This window comes from Lasioglossum baleicum, chromosome 10 (assembly GCF_051020765.1).
Source record: "Lasioglossum baleicum chromosome 10, iyLasBale1, whole genome shotgun sequence".
In the NCBI taxonomy this organism is placed as follows: domain Eukaryota; kingdom Metazoa; phylum Arthropoda; class Insecta; order Hymenoptera; family Halictidae; genus Lasioglossum; species Lasioglossum baleicum.
In genome coordinates, this window is record NC_134938.1 from 18042851 (window position 1) to 18064925 (window position 22075).

The 22075-nt window shown below is 37.3% G+C and overlaps 1 protein-coding gene across 1 annotated transcript in view; it reads right to left on the reverse strand.

Annotated features, from left to right (window-relative positions):
* LOC143212604 (carbonic anhydrase 2) overlaps positions 1-22075 on the reverse strand; it is a 68485-nt gene that overhangs the window by 38093 nt on the left and 8317 nt on the right. The window contains exons 2-3 of the mRNA XM_076431545.1: positions 14878-14925; positions 2128-2283 (exon numbers count right to left, since the gene is read on the reverse strand). Of these exons, the coding sequence (XP_076287660.1) occupies positions 2128-2283; positions 14878-14925 (204 nt within the window). The remainder of the gene's footprint in view (positions 1-2127; positions 2284-14877; positions 14926-22075) is intronic.

Consider the following 22075-nt stretch of genomic DNA (forward strand, 5'->3'; position numbering starts at 1 on the left):
TTTTGTGACTTTCCGACAAAATAAAGTCACGATGGTTTTGGAAAGAGCGAGGTAAACGATTATTTCGAATCCACATTTATTAAGATTAAGATTTTTAAAACTAAGAAAATATGAAAACACTATCCGAATACCCAAAGTCACAAGTTTTTAATTAAATTATATCATAGTGTAACCATAAGAGTATTTAATAAAAATGATTTCAGTTGAAAAAATATTTGTTTTCATAGTTTATTTTGCAATTGTTTTAAACAGGTCCATAGCTATCATAGCACCAGAAAATTGAAAAAAAAATTATGATAATATAGCCCCAAGTGTCCTCTTTATGGCCCCGTTTTTAAAAATACGGATACTTCAAAATTGGCGACATGAAAATTATTTGAAGTGAACGCTGTTCCGTCCTACGCCGGACGAAAATCAAAATTATTTGATTTTCCTCCTACGTCATCAGACGTCGAGGCCCCATGGGGTTTGTCCATTGTTACCCTTCTCGAAGTACCTGAAAAAGGTTCGGCTCCCCGTGATTTTGACCATTTCGTCAGACGACGGGCCCACTGTAAGCACATTTTCCGGCAAAGTCGGCCGTACTGGCACCAACACATGCCTCTCGAGTTGCTCGAAACTCTCGTCTGTGTGGTCGGTTGTAGGACGAAGGACGAAAACGGCTCCACTGTAGGCGCACCCTAAGGAAGCGAGGGGCGGCCGACCCGCCCTTCCCCGGCAATTACCACGACTACTACTACTACTACTACCAGTAGTAGTAGTGGTTCACACCGATATACCGGACCCGGTATCGGATTACACGGCATGTTTACACTGCTCGACGACCATCGCAGCTCGAGCTTCTCGGCCCCTCGCGGGTGGAAGGGGGAGGGGTGGCAAGGGGTAGGTACTGTTGTGAGCTGACGAGAAGATCCCTGGCAGGAATGCGGTGACGTAGGCAAGAATGCGCACCCGATTGGTTGGCTTGGAGGGGGGGCGCCTAGGCTCACACGCAGTTTCGACTAGAGCGTTCTATTGGCCGACGCAGTCACCCCCACTACTCGAGTCGCGTGACGAAGAGAGGGAATCAGACGTACCCTAGGGTACTCAGTGAGGGTACTCAACGGCGTAGGCACAAAATTCAGAATACTGCTGAAAAATTGTCATGACGTAAAACTTTCTTATTTTCCTATTCTTATTATAAAATGTTCAAATCAGTATTGACATTAACATTCTACAGCACATATTAATAATCGTATATATATTATAAGCTCTCTCTCTCTCCCGCTCTCTCTCTCTCGCTCTCTCTCTCTCTCCCGCTCTCTCTCGCTCTCTCTCGCTCTCTCTCTCCCGCTCTCTCTCTCTCTCGCTCTCTCTCCCGCTCTCTCGCTCTCTGTCTCTAATGTAAAAAGCTAAAAAAAAAAGTATAAAAAAAGTTACCACGACGGGACTCGAACCCGAGTCCACGGCATAGCAGTTCAGCTCGCTGCCGCTACGCCACACCATTCCTTATAATTAGTAAAAGAGTGAACTATGTAAACTGACATGTTGCGTCCACAAAACTTTAATTTGCAAATATCTTGAAAATTACTGAATAGTTGCCTCTATAATGGGGTATATTCGTAATCAGGGGAACGAGATCTGTAACTCTGTAAAGTCTCAACTAAATCTGTGACGCGAAGGCTTTGCATTCTCCTTGTGTAAATTGTCACTTTTCATGACTGCAATAGGATCCTCGTATTCATGGCATTGAATATTGGCTGTAAGTCGTGAAACATCGTAGCCCTCTGTAAATACGGGAATCCTACTACTATGCGTCGTGTGACGTAGCAGCTGAAAGGGCGTGGTCACGCGGCGAGTACGGGACCGTCAGAGGTGGGGGTAGGCGGCGAGTACGGACCGTCAGAGGTGGGGGTAGGCGGCGCTAGCTGGAGACCCCTCTTGCCTCTGTGCCCCCCCGGGGATCTTCTCGTCAGCTCACAACAGTAAGTGACGTAGAGCGGTCTCCTCTGCCGGACTTACAATTACAATGGGACATTACTATATTTAAATGACTTTTATTGAGATAAAAATGTAGTGATATTTGCAATTACAATCACAAGTTTATTTATTATTTAAACAAACATTTGCCCAACTTTGAGCACTTACCGGTGTGGCCATTGTTAGCAACTACTCCAGTGGCCGCGTGTTCGTATTTTAGGAACTCCAAAGGCCGGAGGTCTTTCTTCACGGTGTTTTCGCGAACAATATCGATCGGTGACTGTTTCTTTCCATTAGTGCAAAGTCCGGGCCAATGTTCAGGATCTAAACATCGAATAAAAGGATAGGAATTCAGAAAGAGTCATTAATTAAAGAATTCCAGAAAATACGAAATAGAGTACAGCCTTGGTCGAAGAGAATCCAGTGAATTGCTAATTCTCTCCCATCTTTCCTCCTTCTGAATTTTCTTTTCCCTTTTTTTTTACTAGCTCCTCACTCGCTACCTCTCCCTTTTCCTCCATCATTTTTCCCTCCTTCTCCACTGTCCGCCCCCTCACCTCAAAGAATCGCTAAATCGCTCCTTCCTTCATCTGCTCCCTACTCCCCCCATCCCATTTCCTTCTCCTATCCTCTTCTGCTAACACCGCTAGCGTGTATACTACGGTGGACCTTATTTTTTGACGAAAGAATTTTTTCCCGCACAACCCGCAGAATTGTGACAACTGTTGAGAAAATGATCTGGAAAAAATTGGGGCCGATGGGATCATGGAAAACCGGCGCGCAACGAATTTGAAAATTTTTTTTTTAATCTTGACATAAATATACGTTGGAATATATCGTTGAATCTGTCTCTTTTTTCTCTGATCTTGAAAACTTGACAAAATAACCTTGAAAAATCTAGGTGCACGATAGTACACCAGCCAAGTTCTTGCACTACCTCCTTTTACACGAAACAACTTAGCCGTTCTTTAGAGGCTTATAACTCGACACTGGAGGCAGATGGAGAGATGTAATTTCGTACACTTGTTAAATGCTATCATATCTCAATATTGACAAAACATTAATCTTCCAACATTAGTAGGTTCCGAGATATAGGACCTCAAAAATCGCTAAATTTATCACTGACTGACTGACTGACTGACTGACTGACAGATCATCAAAACCTTTTGGGTACTTCCCATTGACCTACAAGCTTGAAATGTGGTACATAGGTCCACCATAACAAACACTCAAAGGAATAATTATAAAAGTTTGAAATTTTACACCTTAAAGGGGTTGTATTTAAAAAAAAACGAAATAGATTATGTATGGAGAAAATGAAATATGCCGCTTCTCCCATAAGGAACCGTGTAAATTCCGGAAAGAATCATCTACTCTCTTCAAACGTTCGTATAGCGCCATTCGAGGTATTGGCAAAAAGCTCAAACTGGTAGATGACAATAAGGTAGAAAATGACACTAAAATTATAACAAAAAAAATTTAGGTAAAGTTGGGTTCTAATTCGCCGGCAGAGTGATAATCTTTGATACCTACTTGATAATTGATGAAATTTCAACAAAAATTGATGAAATCCCAACAAAAACATTCTGTAAACAGGAGCCAAGTTCTTATGGCCGTAAAAAGTTGTGAGATCAAACAGAATACGGCCAAGTTCGTTAGCTTAGAAAAATAAAAATAAAAATTAGTTAAAAAGAACGCTATTTAATTTTTAAAGAGTCACATGGAGGGCTAAATTATTCAAACTTGGCCGCTACCTAACACGTTTTAGGGCCATTGGTTTAAAAAGTAACGGCCAAGTTTGAATAATTTAGCCCTCCATGTGACTCTTTAAAAATTAAATAGCGTTCTTTTTAACTAATTTTTCAAATGCTTTTTCAGTATTGGAAGAGGTATTTCTAAGCTAACGAACTTGGCCGTTACTTTTTAAACCAATGGCCATAAAAGGTCTTAGGTAGCGGCCAAGTTTGAATAATTTAGCCCACTATGTAACTCATTAAAAGTTAAATAGCGTTCTTTTTAACTAATTTTTATTTTTATTTTTCTAAGCTACCGAACTTGGCCGTATTCTGTTTGATCTCACAACTTTTTACGGCCATAAGAACTTGGCTCCTGTTTACAGAATGTTTTTGTTGGGATTATTTTTTCTCTGATGCTAGATTCACCTCCTTACATACTACAACTTTTGTTTGAAGAGTTTTTTCATATACATATACATAACTAACAGAGATATTAAGGCGCGTAGTTTGCATTATTCGGAAGCATATAACTACGCATGTAGCTATTTTCATAGCTACATGCTGCCGAATAATACAAATTACGCCTCGTAAACGAAAAAATAGGATTTTTAAAGCAGATAGCGCCCTAGATCGATCTTTTATCAAGCGTTTTTGAATAATGAAAAACCCCGCGTTTCTATTATCGAGAAATGAGAAGGCGAATCCCGCATCCTTGCAATTCTGTAAACGAGTCTACTCTACTTTTTCCAGATCATTTTCTCAATAGTTGTCACAATTCTGCGGGTTGTGCAGGAAAAAATTTTGCAAAATAATTTTCGTCAGGTATAGCTAAGTGTATACCTTTATTTCCCCTATTTTCAGCCCTCCCCAACCACCCTCGTCCAGCACCTCATTTATATCCGCTAACAGCAATGTGAACCATAGCGGGCTTAACGAGCACCCCTGTCTCACTCCCCTTGCTGTCCCCTTCCTGCTCCACCACTTTTACATTGCTTCTTGTTTTCCTTAGGATTTCTTCGCATCTTCCTACCAACCCTTCCCACCCCCCCTTCCTCATCGCCTTCAGTAGACAGAGAAATTAAATATTGTAATTTAACGTTATAAATCAGTGGTCGGCAACGACTGCACCGTTCACGCGCGTCTCGCTCCCCGTGACGGCCCTAGTGCTTAGGTCCGTACCGTATGAAATGCGCGTGGCGCCCTCCGTGGTAATGTGGAAACGTATTGATACCGGTGTCGCCCTAAAGGTGAGCGCATACTAGATGGTCGCGGGAAGGCCGCGGATCGTTTCGAGAAGGCAGGGGCCTTGGAGGAAGGGAGCAAGGAGTCCATGCGGCAACAAATCTCTAGCAGGTAGACGGAGAGCAAAGCTCCGCGGCCTTCTCGAGACCCTCTAGTATGCGCCCACCCTAATACGCCACGCGCATTTCATATGGTACGGACCTGAGCACTAGGGCCGTCACGGGGAGCGAGACGCGCGGGAGGCGCAGACCCCGAAATCGGGCTGAACGGTGCAGTCGTTGCCGACCACTGTTGTAAATACTGCAAATAAATATTGTAAATATTGCGAATATTGCAAATGTTTTTGCAACAACTTTTGTTCAGAACGTAAAAGTTGTTCAAAACGTAAAAATCTATAACATATTTAAATTTCATCAAAATCTGAGAGGAGACCCTCTTTCTAAACAATTACCATAAATATTGTAAATTTTGTCAATATTGCTAATGAATATATTGTATATATTCTAAATATTGTAATTTTTAGAATTTCCCAATTGATTATTGCTAATATTGCAAATAAATATGTTAAATATTGCGAACAAATATCGTAAATATTGTATAAACATTGCAAATTAAAATTGTAAATATTCTAAATATATCAAATAAATTTTGTAAACATTGCAAATATTGTAAATATTCCAAATGGATATTGTAAATATTACAAATTAAAATTGTAAATATTCCAAATATTGCAAATAAATATATCAAATGAATTTTGTAAACATCCCTGATATTGTAAATATTGCAAATGGATATTGCAAATATTGCGAATATTGCAAATGTATATTTTAAATAATGTAAATTAATATTGTACATACTGCAAATGAATATTGTAATTTTGAGAATTTTCCAAATGATTATTGTTAATATTGCAAATAAATATATCAAATAAATTTTGTAAACATTGCAAATGGATATTGTAAATGTTGCGCATATTGCGAATAAATATTGTAAATACATATTACGAATGAATAGTGTAAATGTCACAAATATTGTAATATTAAACATATTAAGAAGGAAAATCTATTTCTATTTCGCTCCAGTTTGTTGCAAATCGGGTAAACAATTTTGATCTTGCATAAAGGTCCGCTGTGTAGTTATTATTACGATTAATGGTTATTGATTTTACCGTGTTTGTTGATTGCTTCGGTAATTCATTAACCACGAGTGTTTTCAACTTATTGAACACTAGCTTTTGCCCGCGGCTTCGCTCGCACAGCAAACAGTTTAATGCCCTCGGAAATTGATATTGTTTCTCCATAAAACCTTTTAAACCCCCATTCATCCCTATAGAGTTTTAATTTTATGTCATGTCGCCATCTTAGATTTCAAACCCCTTTTCACCCCCTTAGTGGTTGAATTTTTTTAAATGCCGAAATAGGTGTTTGATTAATTATATGAAAGAGCATTAAAACCTAGTTTCAAGCAAATCCGACGACAAATAAAATATTCCTGATACAAACATTGCAACCCCTTTTCACACCCTTACGGGGTTGAATTTCGAAATATCCTTTCTTATTCCTTGTATAGATCACACACAAAGGAAACCTCTGTGCAAAATTTCAGTTTTCTAGGTCTAAGGGTTTAGCCTGTGCGTTGATGAGTCAATGAGTCAGGACTTTCTTTTTATACAGGGTGTCCCAAAATTCCTGCACATCCCGGAAATGGGAGGTTCCTGACATCATCTTAAGCGACATTTTCCTTGGCAAAAATGTTATCCGCGCGCGGCTTTGTTTAGGAGTTATTAACGAAAAACACGGACCAATCCGAGCGCGACCTAGACGCGAATTGCCACAGTCGGCTCGGCGCGGCGCGGCGGCGCACAGTGGGTAAAATCGACGTTCTAGCTGTTCACGGGCTAAAAACTCAAAGTTCTCATATCGATTTTTAACGAATGCACAATGTTTCTTAAATGTCTATTACATTCGAAAACGATAATATTAATTAAAGCTATTAAAAACTCTCGTTACAATAAACGTTCAAAGATCAAACTTTTTCAGATACGATTTATCACCGAAAAAATTCCTTTTCTTCATAATGATGTCCTGAAAAACCTACTGGAGATTAAGCAACCAATTTTTTTTTATATGAAGAATGTATATCTATGTTGAGAACGCACCAGAAACTAAACGTCATTGTTCATAATTTATTATGAAAAAAAATATTTAATCAACTAAGGAAAATCGTCGAAGTTTTTCACCTTTGACAAGGGATAAAGTTGTCATTCCCGGGGATTCCCATGGTCTGACAAAGTGGAACATTTTCGGCAAGATCTCCTCTAAAAGATCGTGCAAAATTTATACCCGGGACGACCCGGGGAACCGTAGTTATGATAGTTTAAAGTTTAAAGCGTCGCGTGACATGCGCACAGTGGTGAGTTCGATCGAAATCGTGGCCAAATTATTCATTATTCACACGAGTTTTCAGACATTTCCGGTGGTGTGACAAAAAAATGTTTCCTACGAAAAGTAATCAGTACACAGTCTTTTACAAATATCAATACAAAAAATTTCCAAGAAAATTTTTTTTCAATAAAAAATTGTGGTCACCTTCATTATTTATTTATAACTATATATTTTTTATTCAATAATGTTATAGCTGACGGTAAGACGAATCCAACGACCTATTTATGTATTGAAATAATGGTGAAATAGGCGTGAACACCCAGTTTTCAAATATTATTCATTATTCACACGAGTTTTCAGACATTTCGGGTGGTGTGACAAAAAAATGTTTCCTACGAAAAGTAATCAGTACACAGTCTTTTACAAATATCAATACAAAAAATTTCCAAGAAAATTTTTTTTCAATAAAAAATTGTGGTCACCTTCATTATTTATTTATAACTATATATTTTTTATTCAATAATGTTATAGCTGACGGTAAGACGAATCCAACGACCTATTTAATGTGGTCTTTATGTATTGAAATAATGGTGAAATAGGCGTGAACAGCTAGAACGTCGATTTTACCCACTGTGCGGCGCACAGTGGTGCCAAATGGCCAAAAAGCGGAAAAAAATCTATAAAAACCAAACCATCCAACAAATTTGCTTGAAAATTTGTGGAAAGCATGCCACAGGTACAACGGTTATGTGGCAAGAAAATAAATATTTATTTATTTGTTAATTAATTTATTTTTTCATTAAAAATTTTTTTTACTTGTTTTACTGTTCTCCAATTTTGATGAAATTTAAATATGTTATAGATTTCAACATTTTGAACAACTTTTTCCTTTTCCAATATAGGGGGGTCGCTTTTAGTTTTCGAGATATTCGCATTTTCGTATGCAGGAACTGACCAGGAGCCGTAAGAGCTGTGTACATACATATGTGTACATACCAAGATTTTCACCACTTTTAACCACTTATACCTCGTGTGTATGTTAATCAATTTCGATGAAATTTTCAGTATATATATAACTAACATAGATCTACTAAACATATATTTTAAATTTTCTATACGGGGACAAATAAAAAAAATTTTTAAACTGCTTTTTTTTACGTAATTGCTATTCTTTCAAAAAATTTTTTGCACGTTATTTAGTAAACAACTGCATTTAATTGATCACAAAAAATCAGATCGTTTGGTAAAAGTTTAGAAAAGTTATCCCGTTTTAAAGAGCGTACACGGATACATGCAACTGACTATAGTTAGAAAAAATTGGTCGCAGAGCCAAGTTCGCAGGAGTTCGCAGCCAAAACCTGGTTGGATATGTACTTTAAAGTGTGTTGCATCATTTGCAACAAGTTTTATCTTGGCGCTTTTTGGCGCAAACAAGTTATGTCAAATTAAACTTTAATTCTACTATTCAAAATAGCTCTTTTTCAATTTGTGTTTTAGATAAATAAATGACACTTACATTAATTAAAGCTACGTTAAATAAATCATCTATTATAAACACAATCAAATTATAATATTGTTCAAGTGTTATAATGTTTTAGATTCTTGTGGCTGCGTTTATACGTAGACGCATTTATAAGCCAAAATCGCAGGTTTCCTTTTTCCAAACTTTCATGTCATATTATTCCTAGAAATAAGTGATACTTATAAAAAATTTTTATTGGTTTAAATACTCCAACTATATAGTAAACGAAATTGCAATGAAAAATCTATGTACCTAACATTCGAAAAATTGATTTTTTTCCCTGCTCGCACCACTGTGCGGCGCGCCAACTGTCTATTGGGCATTGGGCGGTAGGAGCAAGATTAAAATGTCATGCTTCTTTTAATAATTTCAATAGGCTTGATATAATGTATTTATGTACCAAAAATAACAGTGTCGTCGACCTGTCTTTGAGAGCTGGCGACGAAAAGACACATATTTATACCAAAAATAACAAGGTGAGGAAAAAAATATTAAAAACACCAGAAAAATAGAAGAATGAACATCCACTTGCCGTTTTCTTGAAAAAGGAACAACAAACTAAATAATCGTCAGAGAACTTTCAGCCTTATTTCATTGTTCTTCCAAAAAACAATTTTGGAAAAAATGGCACTTACAGCCTTTTTTAATTCCACTGTTCGATTATAAAATTCAATCTTAAATTATTAATAAAATGTTTCGATAAGTAATCATAAAAGTTGTAGGCTGTTAAAATAGATAAAAGTTTCGATTACAGGCAAGTGAAGCACCTTAGGGTGGACCTTATTTTTCGACTTTCGAATTTTTTTCGGGACACCCCCTAGAATTATGACACTTGACGCAAAAATAAATTGTGCAAAATTTGAAATCGATCGGATAACGGGAAGTGCTGCCGCATCGACTTTGAAAATTTTTTAATTTTGTAACTCAAGTTTCTCCACGGTAGTATATCATTAGTTGTATATTTTTATATATCGTTGAATTTGTCTTTTTACGCACTATAATTATGTAAAAACAAAATGTAGCATTAATTTAAAAAAAAATTCGTGACCCTGAAATCTCAAAAATTGACTTCTGAAAAAAAATTTTTTTCTTTGCATTATATTTAATTTAATAAACAATATAACTTTTGTCTAAGAAATTTTTTTATATTTTTATAAATATACATTATATACATATAATACAGTACATTATACATAAAATAATTTATTTATCTCGTAATGACTTTTTTGATACATCTGGATATTGTTTCCTATTTTCGGAAATAATTTGTAAAATATATTGTTTCTCCTCTTCATTTTTTGATAATAACTGATTATAGTCTTGAATAAGCTTAATACCGCGCTCAGCAGTGTCATTAACAACTTTTAAGTTTTGTAAAATGTTTAGTCCAAATGTGAAATCCTCGTCATCTTTCCATGAATCGGGATCTTTTTTAAAAAATTCATAGGAATTGAAAATCTTTCAAAAAATCGTAGTGTTTTGTGGAAAATAAAGTGTTCAATTCCTTTACCAGCATAGTTTTTTAAGTCTTCACGAGTTATTTCATATTTCTTACATGATTCGTCGGTTTCAATATTATCAGATTCGTCGACTTCAGTGGTAAGTGCCTCCAGCATTCGTAAATTTGTATTCTTCTCCACGGTTTTATCAAAAAATGCTAAGGCTACCGCTTCTGTTGATAAATACCATAAATGGTTACAAAATTGTTTTAATGCCATAGAACTTATTTTTTCGTCAGTAGAACGGTATACAATATTGTGTATATACAAAACCGTGGAGAAGAATACAAAATTACGAATGGTGGAGGCACTTACCAATGAAGTCGACGAATCTGATAACATTGAAACCGACGAATCATGTAAGAAATATGAAATAACTCGTGAAGACTTAAAAAACTATGCTGGTAAAGGAATTGAACATTATATTTCCCACAAAACACTACTATTTTTTTAAAGATTTTCAATTCCTATAGAATTTTTTTAAAAAGATCCCGATTCATGGGAAGATTACGAGGATTTCAAATTTGGACTAAACATTGTATAAAACTTAAAAGTTGTTAATGACACTGCTGAGCGCGGTATTAAGCTTATTCAAGACTATAATCAGTTATTATCAAAAAATGAAGAGAAGAAACAATATATTTTACAAATTATTTCCGAAAATAGGAAACAATATCCAGATGTATCAAAAAGGTCATTACGAGATAAATAAATTATTTTATGTATAATGTACTGTATTATACAGGGTGTCCCAAAATTCGTGTATTGCTGAGAGCTGACAAGAAGATCCCTGGCAGGAATGCGGTGACGTAGGCAAGAATGCGCGCCCGATTGGTTGGCTTGGAGGGGGGGCGCCTAGGCTCACACGCAGTTTCGACTAGAGGGTTCTATTGGCCGACTCAGTCACACCCACTACTCGAGTCGCGTGACGAAGAGAGGGAATCAGACGTACCCTAGGTTACTCAGTGAGGGTACTCAACGGCGTAGGCACAAAATTCAGAATACTGCTGAAAAATTGTCATGACGTAAAACTTTCTTATTTTCCTATTCTTATTATAAAATGTTCAAATCAGTATTGACATTAACATTCTACAGCACATATTAATAATCGTATATATATATATATATTATAATCCTATCTGTAATTAACACCATAAATTAATATCTTTCTATTATATTTATACATTTTTCTATTATATAAAATAGTTTTTGAGAGAGAGAGCGGGAATGGGAGAGAGAGACAGCGGGAGTGGGAGAGAGAGCGAGAGAGAGAGAGAGAGAGAGAGAGAGAGAGAAAGCGGGAGAGAGAGAGCGGGAGAGAGTTTTCGTAAGTTTATTCCAGAATTCATAATTGTCTCTCTCTCTCTCGCTCTCTCTCTCTCCCGCTCTCTCGCTCTCTGTCTCTAATGTAAAAAGCTAAAAAAAAATATAAAAAAAGTTACTACGACGGGACGCGAACCCGAGCCCACGGCATAGCTGTTCAGCTCGCTGCCGCTACACCACACCATTACTTAGTAGTTAGTAGAAGAGTGAACTATGTAAACTGACATGTTGCGTCCACAAAACTTTAATTTGCAAATATCTCGAAAATTACTGAATAGTTTCCCCTATAATGGAGTATATTCGTAAGCAGGGGAACGAGATCTGTAACTCTGTAAAGTCTCAACTAAATCTGTGACGCGAAGGCTTTGCATTCTCCTTGTGTAAATTGTCACTTTTCATGACTGCAATAGGATCCTCGTATTCACGGCATTGAATATTGGCTGTAAGTCGTGAAACATCGTAGCCCTCCGTAAATACGGGAATCCTGCTACTATGCGTCGTGTGACGTAGCAGCTGAAAGGGCGTGGTCACACGGCGAGTACGGGACCGTCAGAGGTGGGGGTAGGCGGCGAGTACGGACCGTCAGAGGTGGGGGTAGGCGGCGCTAGCTGGAGACCCCTCTTGCCTCTGTGCCCCCCCCCCCCGGGGATCTTCTTGTCAGCTCTCAGCAATACTTCCTTGAAATGGGAGGTTCCTGAGACCATTCTAAGAGACATTTTCCTTTGCACCAATGTCAACTGCGGCTTTGTTTAGGAGTTATTAACGAAAAACACGGACCAATCGCGGTCCGTGAAAAAGACACGGTCCTTCGCGTATCCTATTTTTCGTCTAACTGTCCCTTCGTTTTCGTAAACGTGCTACAGCGTGCATTTCGAATTTCGACACTCTAAATGCCCTTCCTAAATTCTTTAGAAAAATCTTGCGGAAAATCAGTGTCGTTCGAGCCGCGGTAGAGAGAACATCTCCAAAGACTTGTCAATTCAAAGCTAACGGTTGCTATTAGCTGTGTTTTTGATATTGATATTTAAACTAATCACTAGACAGCGGATCTTTTTGCAAAATTAATGTTGGCTGCCGCTATTACAAGGGACAGGAGCCAGACAGATATTTGATTCTCACTGTGATCATTTTAAGAAGTTGAAAATAATACTATGGTGTTTTGAAATTATTTTAATCTCTCTACTGTATTAAAATGCACCTACTTATGTTTGCTACAAATGCATGAAATCCGCAGTCTAGTGATTGCATTACCTGATTGTTGTGATTTGTGCAGCAGTACAAGGGATATGGCAATTATTATTAGTGCATAACTATGTGTTGACAAATGTGAACAGTGATTGTGAGTGTGGAGAAATTTCAAGGCATCTGTGTGAAATAAACATACGAATTATTTATCGATTCGAAAGTGAAAGTTAAATTCTGGATCGTCGACTTGACCGCGCATCCCTTAGGCTTTCTACCACCGGCAGTGCAGTTCGTCGACCTGGCCGTACGTCCCTTGGTTTTCGGTACTGCCGTATACCTGAAGACATCTGTGCAGTTCGTCACCGAGTGACCCAGTGACACACATTTCAAAGCAGCAAATGGTTTGACAGCTGAATACGTGAGTTTTTAATACAATCAGTTTCTGCTTCTTCTCTTTTTTTACGATTATCTCGTAAACCAAAGCCAACCGCCAAATAATCTAAAGAGAAATGTTGTTCAGAATAATGGTCTTGACCACATATCCAAAGCTCATTGAAATCGGATAGAAGCTAGTAGTACATCGATCCCATGGATTTACAAGTAAAGTTTCTCGCGATAATCTCGTAAACTAATGCCGATCGCCAAAAAGTCTAAAGAGAAATGTTGTTCAGAATACTGATCTTGACCACATATCCAAAGCTCATTGATATCGGAGAGCATTCACATAATCGAGAAACTCTTGTTCTTTGCGATGTCACGGCGTACCACCGACACTCGCTTGCTGGCGTGGCGCGGCGCGGCGTCCCAGGGCGCGCTCTGATTGGTCCGTGTTTTTCGTTAATAACTCCTAAACAAAGCCGCAGTTGACATTGGTGCAAAGGAAAATGTCTCTTAGAATGGTCTCAGGAACCTCCCATTTCAAGGAAGTACACGAATTTTGGGACACCCTGTATGTATACATATAATGTATATTTATAAAAATATAAAAAAATTTCTTAGACAAAAATTGTATTGTTTATTAAATTAAATATAATGCAAAGAAAAAAAATTTTTTTGAAAAGTCAATTTTTGAGATTTCAATGTCACGAATTTTTTTTTTAAATTAATGCTACGTTTTGTTTCTCCATAATTATAGTGCGTAAAAAGACAAATTCAACGATATATAAAAATATATACTAATGATATACTACAGTGGAGAAAGTCGAGTTACAAAATTTAAAAATTTTCAAAGTCGATGCGGCAGCACTTCCCGTTATCCGATCGCGATTTCAAATTTTGCACAATTTATTTTTGCGTCAAGTGTCACAATTCTAGGGGGTGTCCCGAAAAAAATTCGACAAAATAATTTTCACCAAGTATAACTAAGGTCCACCCTAATACACTCCCGCTCAAAAGTATGTGGACAATACGTTTAAATTTTATATAAATCTCTGATCAGTTTTATTCAATTTTATCCGGTCTAGTTTACACAGTTAATTCACAGTTAGTTCATTCATAATAATTCATAATAATTCATGTTCATTATTCATTCATACTTCATTCATAATAATTCATTTTCCTTATTCATTCATACTTCATTCAGAATTATTCATTTTCATTATTCATTCATGCTTCGTTCATAATAATTCATTCATAATTAATAATAATTCAGATATCTCATCAATAATTCAGATATTTCATGAACAATTATTATAATATTGTCTTGAGAAGACAATACTAATGAACCACGCTAATGGATGATCGTAGATTCAAACAGTATTAGCCCTACCGGAGAAACTTTCATTTATTCAAGAATTATTAATAATTACATTGTACAATTTGATACTATATTAGAATAAATTATACTTGCAACAAAGTGTCCACATACTTTTGAACGGTGCTGTGTATTGTTAGATAAGTTATTTTGTAACATTTTTCCATCTCCCTGACAAAGACTATGACTCAAGATTTATTTGGTCCATAACTCTTCATCTGTCACTTGAAGGTTTATTTAATGGAATTGATAATGATGAGAATAAATAGATTACCGAGAGCACCCCAATATCCCCAATGCGCTCCTCCGACCACGTATAAACCTGAAACAAATTTCAATTTGTCAAGAAGAATCAAAATCAAATATCAACACATCAAAACAGATTCGAAACATCCCGTAAATTAATTGAAAATTAACTTACAGGTGATTTCGGTTTGTTAAACTGGTATATGCAAATATACAATACAAGGTCATCGTAAAAAAAAAATTTGCAACTTTGAAATTTCGAGAATTGGATTTAGAAAAACAATTTTTTCTTCAGCAACATATTTAATTCGTTGAACAATATACTCATGTTTGACACATTTGTTCGTACATTTAATAATAACAATGATATTTGCAGAATTTACAAAGTTATTTACGATATTTACAATACTTACAATATTTGCAATATTTGCAACATTAACTATACAGTCGGACCTCGATTAACCGGCTCGATCGGGAGACAAACAGCCCGGATAAATGGAGGCACGATGGATAATCGAGACCCGAGGGAAATAATTAAAATCTACATTACATATACAGGGTGTCCAAGATCACCCGTCCAGGGGTGTTAATTTCCTAGATAAGCATATTCGGTTAAAAATGTTTCGAATAAAAGTTGCAGGGATTAATGGAGGACATATGTCCATGACCTTGTAATTGACCTTCGGATCCATTTTCAAGGTCATTTGGAGGTCAGTACGTATTTTTAAAATGGGAACCCCTACTTTTGACCACGGATACTGAAACAGCTCGAAATTTCACGTTCAGATATGTACTTATGTCCTAGATTAAAATGACTGCTAGAGGCCATTGAGAGGTAAAATCACTGTTTGGTGATAAATAAAAGATGACAGTAAATACCGGCATCAAGATTGGACGAGGCTTCTGTTTCATAAACTTGCCTTGAAAGGTCGATTTACGCGTTATACTCGGCCTCTATGCTTGACCTCGAGTTGCGATAAAATACTAGACCCGAATAACATTCGTAAATGTTCGTCCACCAGGCAGTTGTGTTCCAGTAATCGACCTTTCAATGACTTTGGAAATGGAGAACAAGCTTAACGTCGGAGACAAGTTTATGAATCAAAAGCCTTGTCCAATCTCGATGCCAGTATTTACTGTCATCTTTTATTTACCACCAAACAGTGATTTGACCTCTGAATGGCCTCTAACAGTCATTTTAATCTACGACATAAGTACATATCTGAACGTGAAACCTCGAGCTCTTTCAGAATCCGTAGTCAAAAGTAGGGGTTCCCATTTAAAAAATACGTATCGACCTCCAAATAACCTTGAAAATGGATCCGAAGGTCAATTACAAGGTCATGAACATATGTCCTCCATTAATCCCCGCAACTTTTATTCCAAACATTTTTACCGAATCTAGGTGCACGGTAGTGCACCAGCCTAGTTCTTGCACTATCTAGGTGCACGGTAGTGCACCAGCCAAGTTCTTGCACTACCTCCTTTTACACGAAACAACTTAGTCGTTTTTTAGAGGCTTATAACTCGGCACTGGAGGCAGATGGAGAGATGTAATTTCGTACAGTTGTTAAATGCTATCATGTCTCAATATTGACAAAACATTAATCTTCCAATATTAGTAGGTTCCGAGATATAGGACCTCAAAAATCGTTAAATTTGTCACTGACTGACTGACTAACTGGCTGACTGACAGATCATCAAAACCTTTTGGGTACTTCCCATTGACCTACAAGCTTGAAATTTGGCACACAGGTTTACCATAACATACCCTCAAAGGAATAATTGTCAAAGTTTGAAATTTTACACCTTAAAGGGGTTTTTTAAAAAAAAACATTACGAAATAGGTACGTAGGATAGAACATTGTATATCTTGTCCTATCGTAAAAATAACGAAATTTGCGAAAGACCATACGCGAGGCGTAGAGGGTATGCCCAACCACATGACGTATGTGGGCTTTTGATTTTTCGAAAAAAAAAATTAAAATTAAAAAATGGCTGTATCTCGGAAACGGTGCGTCCTACCGCAAAAATAACGAAATTTTCAAAAGGCTTAACCGAAAGCATATAGGGTACGCCCAACCAGATGACGTATGTAGCCTCTTGATTATTGAAAAGAAAAATTAAAAAATGGCTGCATCTCGGAAACGGTGCGTCCTATCGTAAAAATAACGAAATTTTCGAAACACCATACGCGAGGCGTAGAGGGTATGCCCAACCACATGACGTATGTGGGCTTTTGATTTTTCGAAAAAAAAAATTAAAATTAAAAAATGTCTGTATCTCGGAAACGGTGCGTCCTACCGCAAAAATAACGAAATTTTCAAAAGGCTTAACCTAAAGCATATCAGGGATAAGAGTAATAATAACCATAAACTTGATAATTGATGAAATTTCAACAAAAAGTGATGAAATCCCAACAAAAACATTCTGAAAACAGGAGCCAAGTTCTTATGGCCGCAAAAAGTTGTGAGATCAAACAAAATACGGCCAAAATATAGCCACAATGAGTTACATAGTGGGCTAAATTATTCAAACTTGGCCGCTACCTAAGACCTTTTATGGCCATTGGTTTAAAAAGTAACGGCCAAGTCCGTTAGCTTAGAAATACCTCTTGCAATACTGAAAAAGCATTTGAAAAATTAGTTAAAAAGAACGCTATTTAATTTTTAAAGAGTCACATGGAGGGCTAAATTATTCAAACTTGGCCGTTACTTTTTAAACCAATCACCATAAAAGGTCTCAGGTAGCGGCCAAGTTTGAATAATTTAGCCCTCCATGTGACTCTTTAAAAATTAAATAGCGTTCTTTTTAACTAATTTTTCAAATGCTTTTTCAGTATTGCAAGAGGTATTTCTAAGCTAACGGACTTGGCCGTTACTTTTTAAACCAATGGCCATAAAAGGTCTTAGGTAGCGGCCAAGTTTGAATAATTTAGCCCACTATGTAACTCATTGTGGCTATATTTTGGCCGTATTTTGTTTGATCTCACAACTTTTTGCGGCCATAAGAACTTGGCTCCTGTTTACAGAATGTTTTTGTTGGCTATGCTTATCTAGGAAGTTAACACCCCTGGACGAATGGTCTTGGACACCCTGTATACCAAATTAATTTTTTATTTTTAAAAATGAATTTCTCTTCATAATATAATCATATTTGAACACATATTTGTTTATAATCGGTGTCCGGTTAATCGACGTCCTGTACTGTATTCGCAATATTTGCCAATATTTTTGCAATATTGAAAATATTCACAATATTTACAATATTTGATACCCGCAATACTTACAATATTCACAAAATGAAAAGTAATCGCAATATTCACTATATATATTCACAATATTCATAATATTTGCAATATTTGCCAATATTTGCAACAGTGAAATATTCGCAATATTTGTAATATTTAACAATCTTTTCAGTATTTGCAATATTTGAAATATTCGCAATACTTACAACATTCGCAATAGTCACAATATTCATAATATGTACAATTACACTTTCCAACAGCCAACAAAGTTTTTTAAAAAACGTTTCGTTTCTCACTATGCGATTCTTAAAGAGCTTGTCGCGCTGATTCCGAATCTGCCCTTAATCTTTCTCCTAGACGCACAGTTTTTGAGAAATTTTACTAAATTAAACAAATTGACCAAAAGTGTACCTGTTAACATCAATTTAAAAAGGTTTTGGTAAGATTTATTTGTCTTATCTTCTATATTTGTTGTATTTTTATCTTTTATAAACACATTACACATACATGAAATAATACGAAATAACAAAGGTCGTAATAGTAGTAGTAGTAGTAGTATCTTTATTCCAAAAATATATGCCTCTCGGCGTTACATTTCTTTCTTCTTCCTTCTTTTCCCCATTCCTTACGTATTTCCCTTCTTATTTCTATTATTTACATTATCTAATATATACAATATTTACATATTTACATACACCTTCATTTATTTCCTCCATACCCTCCCTTACCTTCGTTACTCCCATACTATTTAATCTCCCACTCCTCTCTTTCTTTTTTCTCTACTCTTTCTCTGTTTTCTCTTAGCTTTCTGCCCCATTCTGCGCCTTTCCCCTTTTCGTCCAATATTTCTTCTATGTTTCCTTCCATCTCTTCCATCTCCCTACATCTCTCTACGAGGTGTTCTAGCGTCTCCTCCTCTCCTCTGCACATCCTGCATACTTTCTTCCCTTCTTTTTCCCAAAATTTATTTGCTCTTTCCTCGTTGCCGCACCTCAATCTTGCTACCAACGTCACGCTATCCCCTTTTCTTCCTCTTTTTCCTGTCAGGTATCTCGGTCTTCCCACCGTTCTTATTTCTTTGTATCTGGGTACACTTCTTGAGTTCCATACCTTCTCTATCTTTTCTTGTTCTTGTACCTCCCTGTCTCTACTTACTACTCTCTCTTCTATTGTTTCGTCCCCTTCTTCTCTCAATCTTGTTACCTCTTCTATCCCCAGACCGCATCGCCAGAAGTATCTTTTTCTTTCTTCTCCCCATCTGTCTAGCTTTCCCTCTTCTTCGTCCTTTCTTCTTTCTCTCCAACATTCCTTTAATATTTTTCGGTTTTCGTCCTTTCTTATTTTCTCTTCAAATCTGACCGGTCTCTTTCCTGCTTCTATCCTTATCTTGTCTTTTTTCATTTCATCTCTCACTATATACCCTGGTGTTGTCCTTTCCACCCCCAGGATCCATCTTATATACCTCTCTTGCATTCTCTCCATCTCCTCTCTTTCCTTCCATCCCCATATCTCTGCTCCATACATAAGTATTCCTTTTACCACCGCGTCAAAGAGCTTCATCCTCCATATCACATCTGCCTTAAATTTTGTTTCTCCGATCCCCCATAATCCTCCCATCACCTTCCTGGCCTTTCCTATCCTTTCTTTTATATGTTCTGTTTCGCTATTTGTCTTATTTAAAATGTATCCCAAATATTTAATCTCTTTGACCTCTTCGACCTCTTTATCTCCCCACTTCCAAACCTCCTTCTTCCTGTTTCTTTTTCCTTTGCAGCAAATTAGTATCTTCGTCTTTTCGTTATTCACCTCTAACTTTTTTCTCACGAAATATCTGCTTGTCCTCTTTATCATTTCTTTCAGGCCCTTCTCTTCTTCCGCCATCAGCACTATGTCATCTGCATATCCTAAAGACCAAATCTTCTCTTTCCCTATTACCACCCCTCCGTCTTGTCCCTTCCTCAGCGTTTCCTCCAGATCTGCTACATATATATTGAAAAGCGTCGGGCTCATCGGGCACCCCTGCCTTACTCCCTTTTCCACCCAGAAAGGCTCTGATATTTCTACCCCCACCCTTACTTTGCATCTCGTTTCTTTATATATTTCTTTCACCTTTTCTATGAGCTTCTCTTCAATGCCTCTTTTTTCCATTGCCTTTCATAAAACTTCTCTATCCATTCTATCGAATGCAGCTCTCAGATCCACGAATGCCATGCACACTTTACCATCTTTTTTCCCTTTCTTTTCCTTCAGTCTTTTCCCTACCACGTGTTTAATTATATACACGTTATCCATTCCCCCTCTCTTTTTCCTGAATCCCGATTGCGTCTCGTCCAATCCTTCCTTTTCTTCTAAGTTTTTCAACAACCTATCGTTTATTATCATAGCGTATATTTTGTACGCTGTTGCCGTCAAGGTTACTCCTCTGTAGTTCTCCGCCATGTCCCTGTCCCCCTTTTTATGGATGGGAACTACTACCCCTTCTCTCCATTCGTCTATATATCCCTCTCCTTTCCATATCTTCCATATAATTTCTCCTAGTTTTTCTCCTATACTTTTTCCCCCTGCTATCCATGCCTCATTCTTTATCTGGTCTAGTCCCTCAGCTTTTCCTTTCTTTAGTCTCTTTATTTTCTCCATCACTTCTGCTTTTATTTGTCGTTCTTCCTCTTCTTCTGTTGCGTTTTCTTCCCTTCTTTCACTTTCTTTTTCCTCTAAATTAACCTCCCTTGTCTCTACCCCCCCTAGTATATTCATGAAGTGTTTCCTCCATTGTTCCATATTTATTTTTTCGCTCACCCTCTCTTTTTTCTTCCTTTCTCTGTTTATGTATTTCCAAGCCTCCCCTTCATCTCTGATTTCTTCTATTCTTTTTTCCTCCTTCATTCTCCACTCTTTTTTCTTTCTTTCGCATAATTCTTTGTACTGTCTCCTCTCTTCTTTGAATCTTTCCATTCCCTTTTTCTCTCTTCCTTTCTCCTTTCCTACTTCTCTCCATGCCTTCTGCAACTTCTTTTTCCGTTTTCTGCATTCTCCGTCCCACCACTCCGTTTTTCCTATTTTCCATTTCTTTTTCCATTTCCTCTTTTTTGTTTCTTTTTTTATTGTTTCAGCTAGCTCTTTCCATTCCTCTTCAACCACCTGTTTCCCCCATTTCACCTCTTCTATTTTCTTTCTGAATTCTTCCACTTCTTCCTGCCCCCATACTTGCACTTCTCCCTCCTCTTCTTCCTCGTCTTTTTCCCATTTTGTTCCTTCTCCTTTTATCGTGATTGTTATCGGCTGGTGGTCCGATTCTACTCTTCTTTCTATTCTAAATTCTTCTATATCTTCCCATGACGCTTCGTTTACTATCCCGTAGTCTATTGTCGTTTCTATTTCATTCCTGTTGTACGTTGTTTCCCCTTCTTCATCCCCCTTCATATTCCCGTTCAATATTGTCCACCCCCTTTCCGTTATCAATTTCATTAGCTCTACACCCTCTTTATTCGTTGTGTGATCCTTTGTTTTTCTCTTTCCCCTCTTGTTTATGTCATCTTCTTCTCTTTCTCCCTTTTCCCCTATTCTGGCGTTGAAATCTCCCATTATTATCACCTTTTCCTCCTCTCCTTCTTCTCCTACCACATCCTCCATTTTCCTTAGCGTCTCCGTACTTCCACCCCTATTGTATATCGTTATGATCCTCCAGGTCGTTTCTCCTATCTTCGCTCTTCGCTCTTGTATCCCCATATCCCCTATTTCTCTTTCCTTTTCCGCCGCCAGTTCTTCCCTCACTCCTGTTATTATTCCCCCTCTAGCTCTCCCTTTCTTTTCAACACGCTCTGCTCCTTGGCATTTCCATGTCCAGCCTTTTGGCATTTTCCTCCTCCACCCTTCCCACTCTCTTTCCTCCATCCACGTCTCTGTCAATCCTATTATCTCGTATCCTCTTATATAGTCCCAAAAATCTTCGTCCTTGTCCCTTATCCCCGCCACGTTC